Source organism: Notamacropus eugenii, chromosome 3, assembly GCF_028372415.1.
Source record: "Notamacropus eugenii isolate mMacEug1 chromosome 3, mMacEug1.pri_v2, whole genome shotgun sequence".
Classification (NCBI taxonomy): Eukaryota; Metazoa; Chordata; class Mammalia; order Diprotodontia; family Macropodidae; genus Notamacropus; species Notamacropus eugenii.
This window is the reverse complement of record NC_092874.1, coordinates 466337327-466354403: the sequence shown is the minus strand read 5'-3', so window position 1 is coordinate 466354403 and position 17077 is coordinate 466337327. Positions and strand designations below refer to the sequence as shown.

Genomic DNA, 17077 nt, shown 5'->3' with positions numbered 1-17077 from the left:
AACATGCCTATACATTTCTGAAGATAACTTTAATTTGGAGAGTGAGAGCTTAGGGCAAGGCAGCATGTGCTCTATCTAACTTCTGTCCAAGCTTTCCCCCTTTCACTGACTGAACGCTTATCCTGATAGGTTTCTCAACCATTTGTTCCTTCACTCATTCACTTTGAGCTACCACAGGCCTGTCCACTCTGTGGAGTGAATAACTCAACTCAAACACTTGTTCTAGGACCTTGGTTAGTTTCACCATTTCCAACCATGGTACTTCCTAGCAATAAGTGAATGAATGAATGAACAAATGAATGAATGAGTAGTTGCTAGGTGTTATGTAAGTGCCAAGCACTGTACTAAGGGTTAGGGATATAAACACAAGCAAACAAGACAGTATCACAGGGGAAACAATGAATAGAGGGGAGTTTGGCCAAGAAGGGGCCCAGACTCCTCATACTAACTCTTGGCCCCTTTCTATCACTCTATCCCATATATACCAAAGTATAAGCTCATCACCATGGTGATGGATTCAGCTTTAATAATCAATATCTCCTCAGCACTCCCTGTTCTCCCTCCCCTCTGCCTGGAGGCCTGGAAGGCAGCCATAAAGTCAGCCAGAAGTTTGACTTCATTTCCCATCAGCTGCCCTGCTTGGTCCAAACTCCTGCTCAGGACACCCTGTGGCACATCCCTCTTATCAGCTTCCTTTTGTGGGATATCTTCCCCATTAGACTATAAGCTCCTTTTTTTTTAAAATCTGTATCCCCAGTGCTTAGCACAGTGTGTGGCACACAGAAGGTGCTTAATAAATATTGATTGTTGACTCTATGTACCCTTTTCTTCCACAGATGCTTTCAACTTTAGCTCTGAGAAATGTAACCAATTAGCACTGTCACTCCTCAGGAGGCAGTCATAAATTGGCCAGCGAGTCCAGTGAGGACCCTGGTGATGTCCCACTCTAAAATGCTCCACTGTAGGCACTGATCTTTTAATCACTGTCTCACTATTCAAATGTCAATCTTGTCAGTGTGCGCTTGCACCCTCAGTGCTTGGAACAGAGTAAATAAACATTGAAGACACTCTTCTTTTTGGATCCATGCATGGGTTTATTGGACAAGCATTTATGAAGTGCATACAATTTGCAAGGCACTGGGCTAAGCTCTGGGGACACAAAGATAAAGGTGAAAGAACCCCCACTTTCAAGGTACTCATATTCTAAAGGGGTAAGAAATATGTGCAGAAAATTATATGCAAAATATATGTGAAGTCACTGTAAAGGCACCAATGAATGGCATCAGAACCTCTCCCATCCCACATGGCACCTATTTTAAGTGCTGAAGGGGAAGGGGAAAAGAAATGCATTTCAGGCAGGAGCATGGCAAGCACAGACACAGAGGCGAGGTGGAATGGCAGGCCTGGGGCACCAGAGATGGACACTTTGACTGGAACACAGCAGGCAGGGGGAAAGGGAGAGAATATGCATTTATATAGTACCTACTCTGTGCCAGGCACTTTATAAATACAATCTCATATGACTTAAATGAACTGAAGATTTGGCAGTTTTACAACTTGAAGGCGCATCTAAGTGACAGTCCCATGGTAGATTTTTTTGGCTTTAATTCTCTAAAGTGTTTTACATACATCTAATTAGAGAGTTAACTGGAAATATCCACTTTGTTTTGTTCTGCAAGCTACATTTTAAGACCCACAAAACACCAGTGTTTTTATAGAAGAGCAACTGGGACCAAGGGGCAGCCAGGTGGCTCAGTGGATAAAGCGCTTGGCCTGGAATCAGGAGGATGTGAGTTCAAATCTAGCCCCAGACACTCACTTGCTAGGTGATGTTGGGTAAGTCACTGGAGAAGAAAATGGCAGACCATGCCAGTATCCTTGCCAAGAAAAGTCCATGCAGGATCACAGAGTCAGACATGGCAGACCAACCAATCAGGCAACAAGCACGCATTAAGCTCCTACAGTGTGTCAGGCACTGTGCCAGCTTTTGAGAACACAGGGACAAGATGACACTGTCCTGTCCTTAAAGATGAAGGAACAATTAAACATTAAACGTTCATTTAAATCCAACTGTTTTAGTCAGTAAGCAAATGGAAACAGGTTTAATGTCACAGCCATAAGAACGATGCACAAGGCATGGTGTTGCGGCAAAAGAACTCCTAAGGCAGAGGCGCTTTTAATGGTGGATGAAGGTTAAGGTGACAATTAAAATGCACAAAAATTATCAGAGGATATTAGGAAGGAGGAGCTCAATTTAGCCCATTCATACATTATTATCTATTGTACAAGAAAGATTAGTTTTAGTAATAAGAAAAATAAAGTGAAGGAATCAGGCTAGGCAACGAGGAAACAAAACTATTGCTCTTTGCAGAGGACAGGATGGTATACTTACAGAATACTAGAAAGTCTACTAAAAAACTACCAGAAATAATTAACAACTTTAGCAAAATTGCAAGATACAAAACAAATTCAGATAAATAATCAGTACTTCTACATATTACCAACAAAGCCCAGCAGCAGGAGATAGAAAGAGAAATTCCACTTAAAATAACTATAGACCATATAAAATACTTGAATTACCTGCCAAGACAAATCCAGGAATTATATGAGTACAATTATAAAACATTTTTAACACAAATAAAGTCATATCTAAACAACTGGAAAAATATCAATTGCTCCCAGGTAGGCCTAGAGAATATAATAAAAATGACAATTCTACTAAACTAATTTGCTTATTCAGTGCCATATCAATCAAACTATGAAAGAATTATAGAGTTAGAAAAAATAATAAAATTCATCTGGAAGAACAAAAGGTTCAGAATACTGAAGTAATTAATGAAAAAATGCAAAGGAAGGTAATCCAGCTATACCAAATCTAAAACTAAATTACAAAGCAGCAATCATCAAAACTCCTATGTACTGGCCAAGAAATAGCGGTGGATCAGTGGAATAGGTTATATACACAAGACACAGTAGTGAATGACTATCCTAATTTATTGTTTGACAAACCTAAAGACTCCAGCTTCTGGCATAAGAACTCACTACTTAATAAAACTGCTGAGAAAACTAGAAAAGAGCATGGCAGAAATTAGACATAGACTAACACTTTACACTGTATATCAAGATAACGTCAAAATGCGCACATGATTAAGATATAAAGGATGATACCAAAAACAAACTAGGAGAGCAGAGAACAGTTTACCTATCAGATATATGGGGAAGAGAAGAATTTATGACCAAATAAGAGACAGAGAACATTATGAAATATAAAACGGATAACTGTGATTACATTAAATTTGAAAGTTTTTGCACAAACAGAATCAATGCAGCTAAGAAAAGAAGGAAAGCAGAAAGCTGGGAAACAATTTTGATAGCCAGTGTTTCTGATAAAGGTCTCATTTCTCAATATAGAGAACTGAGTCCAATTTATAGGAATACAAGTCATTCCCCAATTGATAAATGGTTAAAAGGTATGAACAGCAAGTATTCAGATGAAGAAATTAGAGCTATCCACAGTCATATGAAAAAAATGCTCTAAATCACTATTGATTTGAGAAATGAAAATCAAGACAACTCTGAGACATCGCATCACACTTATCAGATTGGCTAACATAACAGAAAAGGAAAATAATAAATGTTGGAAAAGATGTTGGAAAATTGGAACACTAATATATTGTTGGTGGAGCTGTGAATATGATCCAACCACTCTGGAGAGCAATTTGGAACTATGCCCAGAGGGCGATCAAAGTGTGTATGCCAGCAATACCACTTCTAGGTCTGTGTCCCAAAGAGCTCATAAGAAAGAGAAAAAGAAAAGGACTCATATATACAAAAATATTTATAGCAACGCTTTATGTGTTGACAAAGAATTGAAAACTGAATGGATATTCATCAATTGGGGAATGGCTGAACAAGTTGGAGAATATGAATGTAGTGGAATACTGTTGCTCTATAAGAAGTGATGAGCAGGCAGACTTCAGAAAAACCTGAAAAGACCTATATGAACTGATGCTGAGTGAGGTGAGCAGAACCAGGAGAAAATTGTACATAATAACAATAGTGTACAATGATCAGCTATGATAGACTTGGCTCTTCTCAGCAATATAATGATCCAAGACAATTCCAAGAGACTTATGATGGAAAATGCTATCCACAGCCAAAGAAAGAACCATGGAGTCCGAATGCAGATTGAAGCTTACTATTTTCACTTTTTATTCTTTCCTGTGGTTTTTCCCTTGTGTTCTGATTCTTTTTTTTTTTTTCACATGACTAATGTGGAATGCTCAAAGTGACTGTACATGTACAACCTATATCTTGGGGAAGGGTGCCTTGGGGAAGGGTGAGGGGAGGGAGAAAAATCTGGAACTCAAAATCTTATAAAATGAATGCTGAAAACTAAAAAGAAATGCATTATTGCAAATTAGTTCAGTGGGCTGTGTTGTGCTAGGAGTAAGAAATCCTGAGTTTCAATTATGCCTTAGATCCTTAGTAGCTGGGGAAGTCATTTGAACTCTTAAAGCTTATTTCCTCCTCTGTGAAAAGGAGATAATAACAACACCTTCCTCCAGGGGTTGTTGTAAGGATCACATGTGACAGCATTTGAAAAGCACTTTGCACATCTTAGAACGCTATATAAATGCTGTTATTATTATTATTATCAAAATTAGTGGATTATCTTTTTGAAAAATAAAGAACAAGTAAGATGGAGAAAGAGACAAAGAACAGGCAGGTTTTGATGGGATGGGACAGACTGGAAAAGATCTAAAAAATATTTAGCCTGTAGAAGACACATAGGGATGGAGGAGAGGGCAAAAGAGGGTAGTGCAGAAGGAAGCACCAGCATCCCCAGGACCTGAACCCTAACCCTAACCCTAAAAATGCTCATTATTGTTTGGCAGAATTTAATGACTTTCAGAGTTTAAAAAAGAAGGTCCAGTTCTTTTAACTTCTTAGGCTCTAGGATCAAATAGTTACTCCTCTGCTGAGCTGAGAAAGCCCTTCACAACCTGGACCCAACCTAACTTCCACCTTCACTGGAAATCACTGACCAGTGCCCATATGAGATCCTTTATGCTGGCTGGTTGCCATGTTTGCGGTGCACCTCCTCCCCTCAGGCTCTTGGAAGCTCTTTACATGAATTCTTTACTAGCCTCTTCATGGTCTGGCATAGACTCAGAAATATCTTTGCTGTCTTCCCTGTTAGAATACAGGCTCTGTGGAAGTGGGGATGGCTCCATTCTTTGTATCTGTATCCTCAAGCCTGGACTATATAGCAAGTGCTGATGGATTCATTAATGCTGTGGATTAAGGAAGCTGCCATACATTCTGCTTTAGAAACAATCTCAAAAAAATAAAGACATTTTCAGCTAATTATCAGGGTATTTTTCTGGAGATTAACTGTGAGCGTGGCAGGTGTGGAGCTTTGAGAATCAGTATGACTCCAATTGTTTATCTTATACCTTCCACAAAGGAGTAAGAAAGCAGGAAACAATTCACCCGCAACCGTCTTTTTTTTTTTTTTTTTTAAAGTTCCCAGTAGCTGATTTATTTGATTGATATGAGCAAATTGAAAACATCTACATTCAAAATGGAGGCTATTCACATTGGTCCAGTCAGCAACAAAGAGTAGTAATTTCTTAATTTTCTTCTTGAGTTAATAATGAACCTATGTCAGAATGAAGTATACTTTTTCTGATCAAAGGATCAGAAAAATAGCCTTCCTGGTTTCTAACAGAAGAGTTACCACTCAGGTCAGAAATTGGGGCTTAAATTAGCCCTAGATGGCTTTTGTACAAAGGATTAAAACTAAGAAAAAAATGGTGAAAATTTCTAGGAAATCAACTGCCAGCTCATTTGGGGAAATAAACACTACCTTTAAACCCCCACACAAAATCTAACATGAGCAACTCTCTGATGACCAAGCACATTAGAAAACTGAAGCAATTAACTGGGCAATTCAGGGTCAAAACAAACCCTTATCAACAAGATGCAACTTCTACTCTTTGGCTGTTCTTCTGGTTCTCGATTTTGCTTTTTATACTGAATGTGGAAGGATTCGGTCTTAGATTCATTTGTAGAAAGTTCCTCTTCCACAAAGAGCAGAATGTAGGCAAACCTCAAATTTGAGAATGTTTGCATCATTCACTTTACATTTTTCAATTTTAGAGACCAGCCCCATTTCCATGGCATTTCATCAAGGGTTAGCTCTGGAAGTTCCACCACTATTCCATGATTTGGCAAAGAAGTCCATTTAAGTGGATGTTCATAAGCCAGTAATTTCACTTCTGTTGCCCCAAGAGTTGCTGTGGGCTGACCAAGTACCACTAGCCTTGATGATGGCCACTGAAGGAGCGTAGCATAGACCAGATTTTCTTTGGGTTTCGATGTATACCAGACTCTTGGTGTGATTGTATCATTCTGTGCTCACCAGGGTTTGGTTCCATAAATGGATTCCCCATTGACTTGCATCCAGCTTCCTATCTGCCTCAAATGTTCTTCAAATATTGGAGGAATAACGCCATCTTTTGTGGGACTAATATTCATCAAAAAGTTTCCACCACATGAAACTGTTTCCATTAGTTGCTCCACTATTTCTTCAATTATGAGGTAGTCAGAGAATTCAGCATCCCTCCTGTAACTGCAAGATTCCTTGTCTATTGTCAAACAGTTTTCCCACTTGTGAGGCAAGAGGTGTCCAGGATTATAATGATCAGTGCAGGTAAAGAAGCCACCATGTTTGCAGATGTTATTAAGGCCCCAGTGATCATTGGTTACAACTATATCCTGAAATGGGCTGTCATTATATAGCCAGGCTAAGAAGCCAGTGCTGTTCCAGTAGGTGTCTGGTGCATCTCCATCACCATCTGACCAGAGAATCTCTGGCTTGTATGTGTTCACTAATTCATAGAGATCAGGCAGGGACTTAGAGGGTGGATAATATCTTGTCTGGAAAGAATTAGCTTGATCCTCAAGGAAAACGGGGTTGAATTATTCAAAAAGGTAGTACAAGCCAAAGTGCATCTTGGTCTTATTTCAAATGGCTATTTCCATTTCTTTTACAATGTCCTTTCTTGGCCCCCTAACAACAGAATTCCAGTTCCATGAATTATTAGATTTCCAGAGGTTGAAACCTTCATGATGTTTGGTAGTTAAAACAACATACTTGGCACCTGAGGACTCCAAAATATCTGCCCAGGTGCTGGCATTAAAAAATGTTCCTTTACATTCCACTGCAAATTCTTCATATGTGAATCCGGCAGGATAGTTAGCCTTCATAAAGTTTACAAACTCTGGTAATTTTAACTGTCTCTAATACCACCAGAACCACTCACTCCTGAAGCTGGGCACGGTGTACACATCCCAGTGAATGAAGATCCCAAATGTGGCCTCATCGTACCAAGCGGGCAGCTCGTGGGTGTCCAGGGACTCCCAGGTGGGCTCATAGCACTTGGGTTCCGCGGGGCATCCCTGCAGGAGCGGCAGCAGCAGCAGCAGCAGCGCCGGGCCAAGGGCAGCCGTGGGGGGTGCCCACAGCTCTCGCCCAGACCCATGTTCCGTCGGAGCGGGGCCGCAGTCCACCGCAGGCGCGCCTTCTCCACCCGGGCAGGACCGAGCGGCGTTACCCCTCACAACCAGTTTTTTGCACAGTCTGTTAAATGTTTCTATAATTATTTCGACTTAACCTCTGTGGCAACGAGATGTACAAGACAGTGCACTGGATGTGGCTGGAGGCCCTGGGTTCAAATAGAAGCTCTGTGAATTTACAAGTCAGGTACAAGTCCCTCCACCTCTGTGAGTCCTGGGATCCTGAGCTGCAAAGTTCCAGCTGACATTAGGCTGCTGCCCTTCCCACTCCAACTCTGATTTTATGAACAGTTTTTTTTAATTTTCAAAAAATCTTTTTAAAATTTTATGTATTTTTAGTTTTCAACATTCACTTTCATAAGTTTTTAATTTTCTCCCCCTCCCTCCCCAAGATGGCATGCAATATGACTCTACACATACATTCCCATTATGCACATTTTCATATTAGTCATGTTGCACAGAAAAATTGTAACAAATGGGAAAGAATATGAGAAAGAAAAAACAAAACAAAAAAACAAAATAGTCTGCTGCTCTGCATTCTGACTCCACAGTTCTTTCTCTAGACATGGACGGCATCATGAGTCCTTTGGAATTGTTTTAGAGTACTTAAATTTCTGAGAAGGGTTAAATCTATCAAAATTAAGTCATCACACACTGTGGCTGTTTCTATGAACAGTGTTCTCCTGGTTCTGTTCCCTTCACTCAGCATCAGTTCATATAACTCTTTCCAGGATTTTCTGAAATCTGCCTGCTCATCTCTTCTTATAGCACAATAGTATTCCATTACATTCATATACCACAACTTGTTCAGCCATTCCCCAGTGGATGGGCATTCCCTAAATTTCCAGTTCTTGGCCACAACAAAAAGAGCTGCTATAAATATCTTTGTATGTGTGGGTCCTGTTCCCATTTTTATGATCTCTTTGGAATATAGCTCTAGAAGCGGTATTGCTGGGTCAAAGGGTATGCACAGTTTTGTAGCCCTTTGGGCACGGTTCCAAATTGCTCTCCAGAATGGGTGGATCAGCTCACAGCTCCACCAACAATGAATCAGTGTTCCAGCTTTCTCACATCTCCAACATTTATATGATCAGTTTTTATATAAAGATATTTCTTTATATAAATTCACATTATGCAAATTTGACTTTATGTAAAGGCTTAGGAAAGAAATCCGCATTCCATAAAACACCTATGTTAACGTTACAGTACAGTACTCTGCTCTCTGTCTCCCTACTCTTGTCCTTCGACTTGGTACTCTGAAGCCTCCCTTCCCCACTGAATAAAAACAATAACCAAGAAACTCCTTCAAGGGAAAGCAAGAACCACTGGGCTGCTGTCAGAGGGTTGGTTTTAGACCTCCTGAGCCCAGAGAGTAGGCCTCTGTTCTGCTCCATCCACCTGCCCACATGAGAACCACATGTCTGCTCCTGACAGGTTCTTCCCCTCAGTTCCATCCTGGCCCCTACATGTTCCTCCTTCTGACCCTGCTTCTCTGTCCCTGGCCCTCCCCCCCCACCTCCTTGAACCATGTGTCATCCTCCGTAGGCCAACAGCCTCCTTCCATTCCTCCCTTTCTCATGTCCACAGGTAATTTAGCATTACATAAAAACTACTTTACACAGGGAACTGCGGAACAGTCCACTGCCTATAGTTATTTTTAATAACTTTTTTGCAGGAAAAATAAATTTCCATCATTAAGTAACAAGAAGCAGTTTCAAAGGTAAATTCATTTCAAAATAGGAAAAAAAGTTTACTGTAAGCTTACTGTAAGAAGTTCTTAAAAAATCATTTTTCATGTGTAGTTATTTGATTTTAATGAGCTTAAAAATCTTTCCATGGGCATAATTGATATTTAAAAACTTATATTCTGAATAATTCTAAAACAGATAACATCCTATACTGATCCGTGACTCATTACTTAAACTTGAACTGGTTTATCTCAGAGACACTGGGACCATACAGAAAATAAGTAGCCTGAAAAGGTTTAAGATGAAACAAGGACATGAGAGTAAGAAGCTCTTCTAGTTCAGTATCCTTAGCAGCTGCAATGTAACACTCTCAGAGGAAAAAAAACAATGTTTTTGAAAGGTTTGATCAGTCTTATTATCAAATAAATCAGGTGAATTTTATGTTTTATTCTGAGATGAAGATTAAAATGTTGAAACCACTTCTATACCAAAACTAAATATGATGAATGCTAATAAAAAATTAGCAAAAGTCAATTACTATAATAACAAGATGTAACTATTGATGGCCATTCCGATTGGCTGCATTTTTATAAATAGCAGGAAATTTCTCCCCTCATTCCACTGATCTGGGGGCTAAGTTAAAGGAACAAGGGTGGCTACTCTCCCTCCAATTTATTCACAAAGCTGTGTACCTCTTCACTGCTGTCACATCCACGAAAATCGTCTTCCAGCTGGGCTCCTCTTCTCTTCCCACTGTCTTCCTCCTTTAGATCCAGCAGAAAGGGGTCCCCTTCTGCACACATGGTCTGACACCTTCCGGGAGGCAAGGACCTTGGCCTTGAGGAAAATGTAAAAATCTCATTTGGAACACTTTGGGCTTCCTCTCCTTGATCGCTATCTTCGTTTTCTTTGCTGTTTTCTGGCAACTGGTGTGAATTATTGCAGGAATCACCTTCCAGTGTTATGGATTGTTTGCTGGAGTCCAAGCGAAAATGATCTCTATAATTTTCAGGAAATACCCACTCATCTGACAGTACAGAAGAAAAAATGAAGATAATAATTAGTAGATTACTCAATAAAAAGTTACTTTAGGCAAGGGGTCTGAGACTTATACCCTGTCCTACTGAACTACTGATGAACTAGAGCAACAATTGTTTACTGCATCCTCAATTAGAAAAATAAACAAGTCCAATAATATTGTCAGCCATCTAAAATGGTGCCAAATATTTAATCAACAGATCAATGACCACAGTGGTAAGCAATTAATTCATTATTCTCGTTCAGTTAAGAGAAGAAAAATTGATCAAGAAATTCAGACATCTAAAACAATTATCACCTGCATTACACTGAAGGTTGTAGTAGAAAGAATATTCTCACTTGGAATCAGAAGACGGGCTCTAATGCCAACTGGGGACACTAATTAGGGGTATCAGGTATTAGTTAAAGCATCACCTCATCATTTTCAACTCATGAGCTTCCCACCCCCCTGCCACACCACCCAAATGCTCACCCTCCCACCTCTGACACACACAGGGTCTGTCTGTGTGACTCCAACCAAGTTATTCTACCTCTCAGGGAAGGCTCCGAGTCATTCTCCAAGATGCTAAGTGGCAGAGAAGGTGCCATCCTAGCAACAGGAGTGTTTCTAGTTCTCTATATGAAGGAAACCCTAGGTCTTGTTTCATTCCCTATCTTTCTAGTTCTATAGGCTCTTGGAGTAAAAAAGGGCTCTCTTCACTATAATTCTGTGTAGGGTAAGAATGATAAACTTTACAGATGAAGAAACTGAAGTTAAGCAGAGGTAAGTGGATGGTTACGGTCACTGAGCAAACAGACTCCCCCTTTCTTTGGCAAGTAATGGAATATTACAAAAGCTGGCAAAGGCAGGCAGAGGGGCTCTCTCTTCAGGATGCCTGATGCTTGCGATGGAGGCTGGTACATTCTCCATGGCTTTGTCTCCTCTTGTAATTGTGGGAAGTCAATGCAGTTTGGACCTACATGGACCACAAGAATATGAGACTGGCTGGGAATGGGAGAACATGGCTGATGCAGGACAAGGGAGAGGCTACCCAGGCTGGGCTCCTGTCTATTTGGGACATAGAGACTCATGGAAAAAGCATTTTTCAAAAGCTTGGGACTTTCCCTATCTCAATGCCTCTCTGTATGATTCTGGGTACCTTGAAGGTGTTCAAAAAAACTTTTCTTGGCTGACATACAAAGATAAATCTCACAAAGCTGGTATATTATAATACTAAATTGATATCTAAAATGGATACTTTAAACTGGAAAATAAAAGGATAGAGACAGGAATTGGGAGGCTTACTGTGGGATCACTGGCATAGGGAGTTTTCTATCAATGTATGTTGGCACTTTCTCTACAACTCTGAATATGGCTGAGGGCACTAGGCACTGAGAGAAGGACTTGGGTCACAGACAGAGCATTTTTAAGGGACAGAGCTAGAATCCAGGTCTACCCTTCTCTGAAGGTGGGGTCTCTATCAACTAACTATACCATGTTCATGCTGCCAGAAACACTGACAGAATGTAAAGGAACTATAATGGGAATACTGGTTATAAAGTTAAATAATCTGGTGACCTCGTGCCAAAGGTAGTATTGAGTAACAAAAATTAAAAAAAAATTAAGTTATCTTCCAAGTTCTATTATCTGAATACCACATGTTACTTTGGAATTTTATTTTTACCTCAATTATTTCCATATCAATTGAAATGAATAATTTGGTGTGTTTTCTTAGGAAAATATGTAAATTACTATGTAATCACAATATTGCAGCAAACAAGATAAATACAAGAATGATCACCTAAACATCTAATTAGTTTTCCCTGCACAGTCAGATTTATGCTAGAGACTCTAATTGCGTCTAACATTTTAATGAAGGTTTCAACGCTGCATAAATAAGACTGACAAACTACAAACAATATTCATTCATTTTCCTCTTCCCTTTGCTCAAAAACAATTTGCCTTTCTACAAGTATTGCACACCTGCTGGGCAAGATATGTGGATGTGCCCTGCCACAGATCTCAGCCATGTTCGATCTACAACAGAATGGCAGAAAGAGAGTAACAGATAATCTTTGGAAGGAGTGACAAATAAAAAAATTAAAAAAAGTCAGAAAACTCTACCATTTTACTATTTATTTTGAGTAGGTCAACAAGATACTGTTTGGCTTGTGTTGTCTATCATAGCAATGGGCAAGAATGTATTTATTGCAGAAAGACATTTATGTCCTAGAAAATGAAATTTATAAAAAATACAGTGATCAGATGGTGTTCATTTTTTCCCCCACAGGATAACAGAAATGTCTTAAGGTCTAGAGGTGGAAAGAGCTTGGAAGGTCATCTGCAACCCTCATTTTACAGATGAAGAAACAGGCCCAGAAAAGTGATGTGACTGATCTACGGTCAGATAGTAAGGAGAAATGGATTCAAGTTCAGCTCCTGTGATTTCAAATTCATCTAACTTCCACCAAGCTACAGAGAAATTTTTCGCTGGGTGTTTGCTCGTAGATATAACAGAATGGAGGTGCTGACCTGTTTGATGAGGAGATAGCTGCTGATGTCTGCTAACATTTAATGGGACTGCACTGTTCATTCTTTGATGGGACACAGTGGTGAGCTTGGCTGGTGTCATATCTTCATTATGGCTGTTTCCTGAGGAGCTCCCTTGATTGGAATAAACATTTTCCACAACCTTTAACTCAACTCAACAAACATTTACTAAGTCCCTACAACATGAAAGGCCTAATTCCCTTGAAATCTGTAACTGCTACAAATTTCTTAATTATAGTATAAAATTATTTTAGAATGGCAACTGTGTGGTTCTTAAGTAATGATTTAAATTTTATAGATTCTTACTTCCTTTTTTCTTTCATAGGCCATTTTAAAATCAAATGAACCATTTCAAGTAGATCCTTTTTTTCCTAACTTTTTAAACTATTAAACATTCATAAGAACTCCAAACATTTATCACTTATAATGCCAAAAAAGTTTCAAAAAGCTCTTAAATTCCTTTCCTTTGGTGCCATGACAGTAGAATAAGTTTGTTATTTTTAAATTACAGCTGTTTCTAAGCTGTGATTTCTGAGCAAAGAAGGCATTCCAGGAGTGACTCTTGTTCAATGCCTTTAAAAGATTGATGAAATAGCAAGGCAGAGTTAAGACTTTTGTCTACCAACTCTAAATATTCAAACAAGTGCAGTATAAGAATGACTCTGTGTGTGTGTGTGTGTGTGCACGGGCACGCGTGCATGTGCAGATTTCTGTTTTAAAAAGCATTTTAGTTTGGAAATGAACACACCAGAAATAATCCCAATTAACAATGAAAACTGTGCTTAGCACAATGCCTGGCACACAGCAGTAACTTGTCAAGTGCTTTTTCCTCTCCCTTTTAATGATGATGATAGCCAGCATTTACCTAGTGCTTTAAGGTCTGCAAAGCACTTTGGAAATAAAAAGCCTTGACTGATTTGAGGATCGGCCCCGGGAAGTGGGTGCTATTATTAGCTCTGTTTTTCAGATGAGGGAATGAAGGCCAACAGTGGTTAAGTGACTTGCCCACTGTCATAGAGCGACTAAGCATCCAAGGCAGGATTTGAACCAGGGTCTTTCTGACTCCACGTTTGATACTCTATCTATTGAGCTACCTAAGTTGCCTAAATGGCAACAACCAGAGAAAAAACATTAGCTCACTTTGGAAAAGGAGAGAAAATAAAAAGAAAATGATGGTGATCCACAGAGATTTCAAGAAAGCCTGCTGGCAGCATCTTCACATATGTAATGTTGAAAAATAATGAGTGAAATTTCCTCGGTTTCTCCTTTGTAAAGAGGAAAGCTTTTTCCTTCTGTATTACTCATGGCACCCTCTAATCCTGCAAATCTCTGTTAGCCCTACAAAGCAATTATGTACAGGAAGTTTGATTTCCATAATCCCTGTAGCACAGACATTTATATCACAAGTGAACTGATTCATCATCCTTTGGATTTTACAATATGCAGAGAGAGAGTCCATTGCTCTGAATAAATGACAGATATAAGATAGTGTCAAACTTGTGCCTTACCACTAGACGTCTCTGTTCTGTCTTTGCTGGTGCTTTTCAGCCGTAATCTTCGTCTACTGTTACTCTTATCCGTGGATGGTTCTGAAGGGGGACGTGGATGCATAACATGAAGATCAGCTGTACCATTACCATAGCAATGAACACAAGGCAAAAATACAGGATACTATGAGAATTTGAGATAATCTAGTAAATGACACAATTATATGCTACAAAAGGAAAACAAGGTACCTAATAGTATTATTTTTTAAATATTCTCATGGCTAAGAAGTAGCATACCTTAGTTCTAGATAGGAAACAGGCTTTCATTCTTAAATTCTGGAATCACGTTTCTGAAGGAGAATTATCACCATATGTATTTTTATAGATAATACCTAGCGATAGAATATGTAAATCAACTCATTTCAATAGATCCGTCATCTCATCAATTGTGCCTAGCTTCCTTTGGTGAAACCTATCCATACCTCTGAAGCTTGTGTAATTCATCTGTGTTCTTCTACAGAAGATCCACCCACTGTGCTGAAGGCATTGTAGATCTTTTTATGTCAGGAGTGGTATCTATCCTTGATTTATGCCATATGACTGAGTCTATTAATTTTCTGGTCATATATTACTTCAATATTCCTTATGCCACTTCCTGAACATAGGTCATATTGGAAATATGCACAACTAATCAGAATCTAGTCTACATCTCTCCATTGCACGGTAGGGAGTTTAGCAATGAAGACAAGAGAACAGTGGTATTGAAAAATGAGTTTTTTATACCATGGAGAAAAGTAGGATTCTTTTTTTGTAAACAGTATTTCATTTTTTCCAATTGCATTTTTATAAGAGAGTTCCAAGTTTTTCTCCCTCTCTCCCTTCCCTTCCCCCACTTCAAAAAGACAAGCAATCTGATATAGATTATACCTATACAATCACAAAAGCATATTTCCATATTAGTAACATTGTGAAAGAAGAAACAGAACAAAAAGGAAAAGTCATAAAAAACACAAAAGAAAAAAAGTGAAGATAATATGCTTTGATCTCCATTCAGAATCCAAAGTTCTTTCTCTGGATGTGGGCAGCGTTTCCACCATGAGTCTTTCGGAATTGTCGTGGATCACTGTATTGCTGAGAAAAGCTCAGTCTATCAAAGTCGGTCACTGCACAATGTTGCTGTTATCGTGTACAATCTGTCCTGGCTCAGTTCACTTCACTCAGCAGCAGTTTATGTAAATCTGAAGTTGGCCTGCTCATCATTTCTTATGGAGCAGTAGTATTCCATTACATTCCTACACCACAACTTTTCAGCCATTCCCCACCTGATGGGCATCCCCTCAATTTTAATTCTTTACTACCACAAAAAGAGCTGCTATAAATATTTTTGTATATGTAAGTCCTGTCCCCTTTTTTATAACCTTATTGGGATACAGACCTAGTAATGATATTGCTGGATTAAAGGGTATGCACAATGTGATTGCCCTTTGGGCATAGTTCCAAATTGCTTTCCCAAATGGTTGGATTTCTTTTTCTGTTCTAGTAACCAATCAGATAGGTGTGAGCTGGTACCTCTGAGTTGTTTTAGCTTTCATTTCTCTAATCAAATGTGATTGAGGGCATTTTTTCATATAATTATAGAAAGCTTTCAAATTAGGATTATTAAAAGCATTGTATAGTCCCAAATATAATCCATGATCCTCTTTCTCATTCAAATCCGAGTTAAACTCAATGTCTTGTTTGAGACACTATCTCAAATCCATCTACTGGTGTACCAACTCAGCGGACCACCGTCTCACTTAACATCACTCTAGACAACAGGCATTTCTGGTTTTTTCTTTAAATTTTTTAAAATAATGAATTTAATAATTATCAAGAAACCTGAATGTGTTAGTATACAAAGATCAAAAAGGGGGATTGTATATGAAACTGTGAACTTCTGTTACATAGTTTTCTGAGTGTATACTAAGTTTAACATGGTAGTAACAAAGCTGCTGTTAGTGCACCCTTCCAAACTTCCTTCTGCTTTATTCTGTTCATTTTTGTATTAAAGTTTTTATGTCTCTACTTTTGCATCTCTATCAATACTTACCAACATGCCATTTCCTGACAGAAATTCCCCCTTTGTAACCAGTAAGTACAGTAAACGAATCGGCCACGTCTGAAAGCAAATGCCTCCTCATTGGTCTTATCATTGCATTGACCTGAGAGCTCTACAGTCTGCTATTTTCCTTTACAATGCTGGCTATCCTAACATGTAAATACGTTTTGCATGACTGCACATGTAAAACATATCAAATTGCTTGCTTTCTCAACGAGGGGGAGAGGAAAGGAAGGGAAGGAAAGAATTTGGAATTAAAAAAATTTTCTTTAAGTGAATGTTAAAAATTGCTTTTACATGTAATTGGGGGAAACAGAGTATTAAATTTATTAGAAACGAAAAAAATACAACACTGGTCATCATGCAAATTGTCCCCTTGATTCTGTTCATTTCACACAAAGTTTTCCCTAGTTTCTCTGAATTTTTGATTCTCAAAATTTCTTATGACATATTACAAGTCTATTACATTCATATACTAGAATTTCCACTTTCCATTTCTAATTCTTGCCACCACAAAGTGTTGCTAAAATGCTGTATATATGATTGACAAGAGAAGTTTTTATCCATTTAGTTTTTCCCATGTGGAATGCACAGTGTCTAGCACTCAGTAGGCTCTTAATGCTTTGAGAATGATTCTTAGATCACATGCTTT

At 38.8% G+C, this 17077-nt stretch overlaps 1 protein-coding gene and 1 pseudogene across 10 annotated transcripts in view; both read right to left on the bottom strand.

The window, feature by feature from the left end:
* CFAP20DC (CFAP20 domain containing) overlaps positions 1-17077 on the bottom strand; it is a 215152-nt gene that overhangs the window by 97323 nt on the left and 100752 nt on the right. For 6 of the 10 annotated variants that reach the window (XM_072598796.1, XM_072598803.1, XM_072598804.1 and 3 more), the window contains 3 exons: positions 14349-14465; positions 12823-12954; positions 9965-10299 (listed from right to left, as the gene is read on the bottom strand). In XM_072598796.1, coding sequence (XP_072454897.1) covers positions 9965-10299; positions 12823-12954; positions 14349-14465 — 584 coding nt within the window. The remainder of the gene's footprint in view (positions 1-9964; positions 10300-12822; positions 12955-14348; positions 14466-17077) is intronic. The other 4 variants (XM_072598797.1, XM_072598806.1, XM_072598805.1 and 1 more) reach the window with 2 other exon arrangements.
* Positions 6043-9842, bottom strand: LOC140531174 (plasma alpha-L-fucosidase pseudogene; annotated as a pseudogene).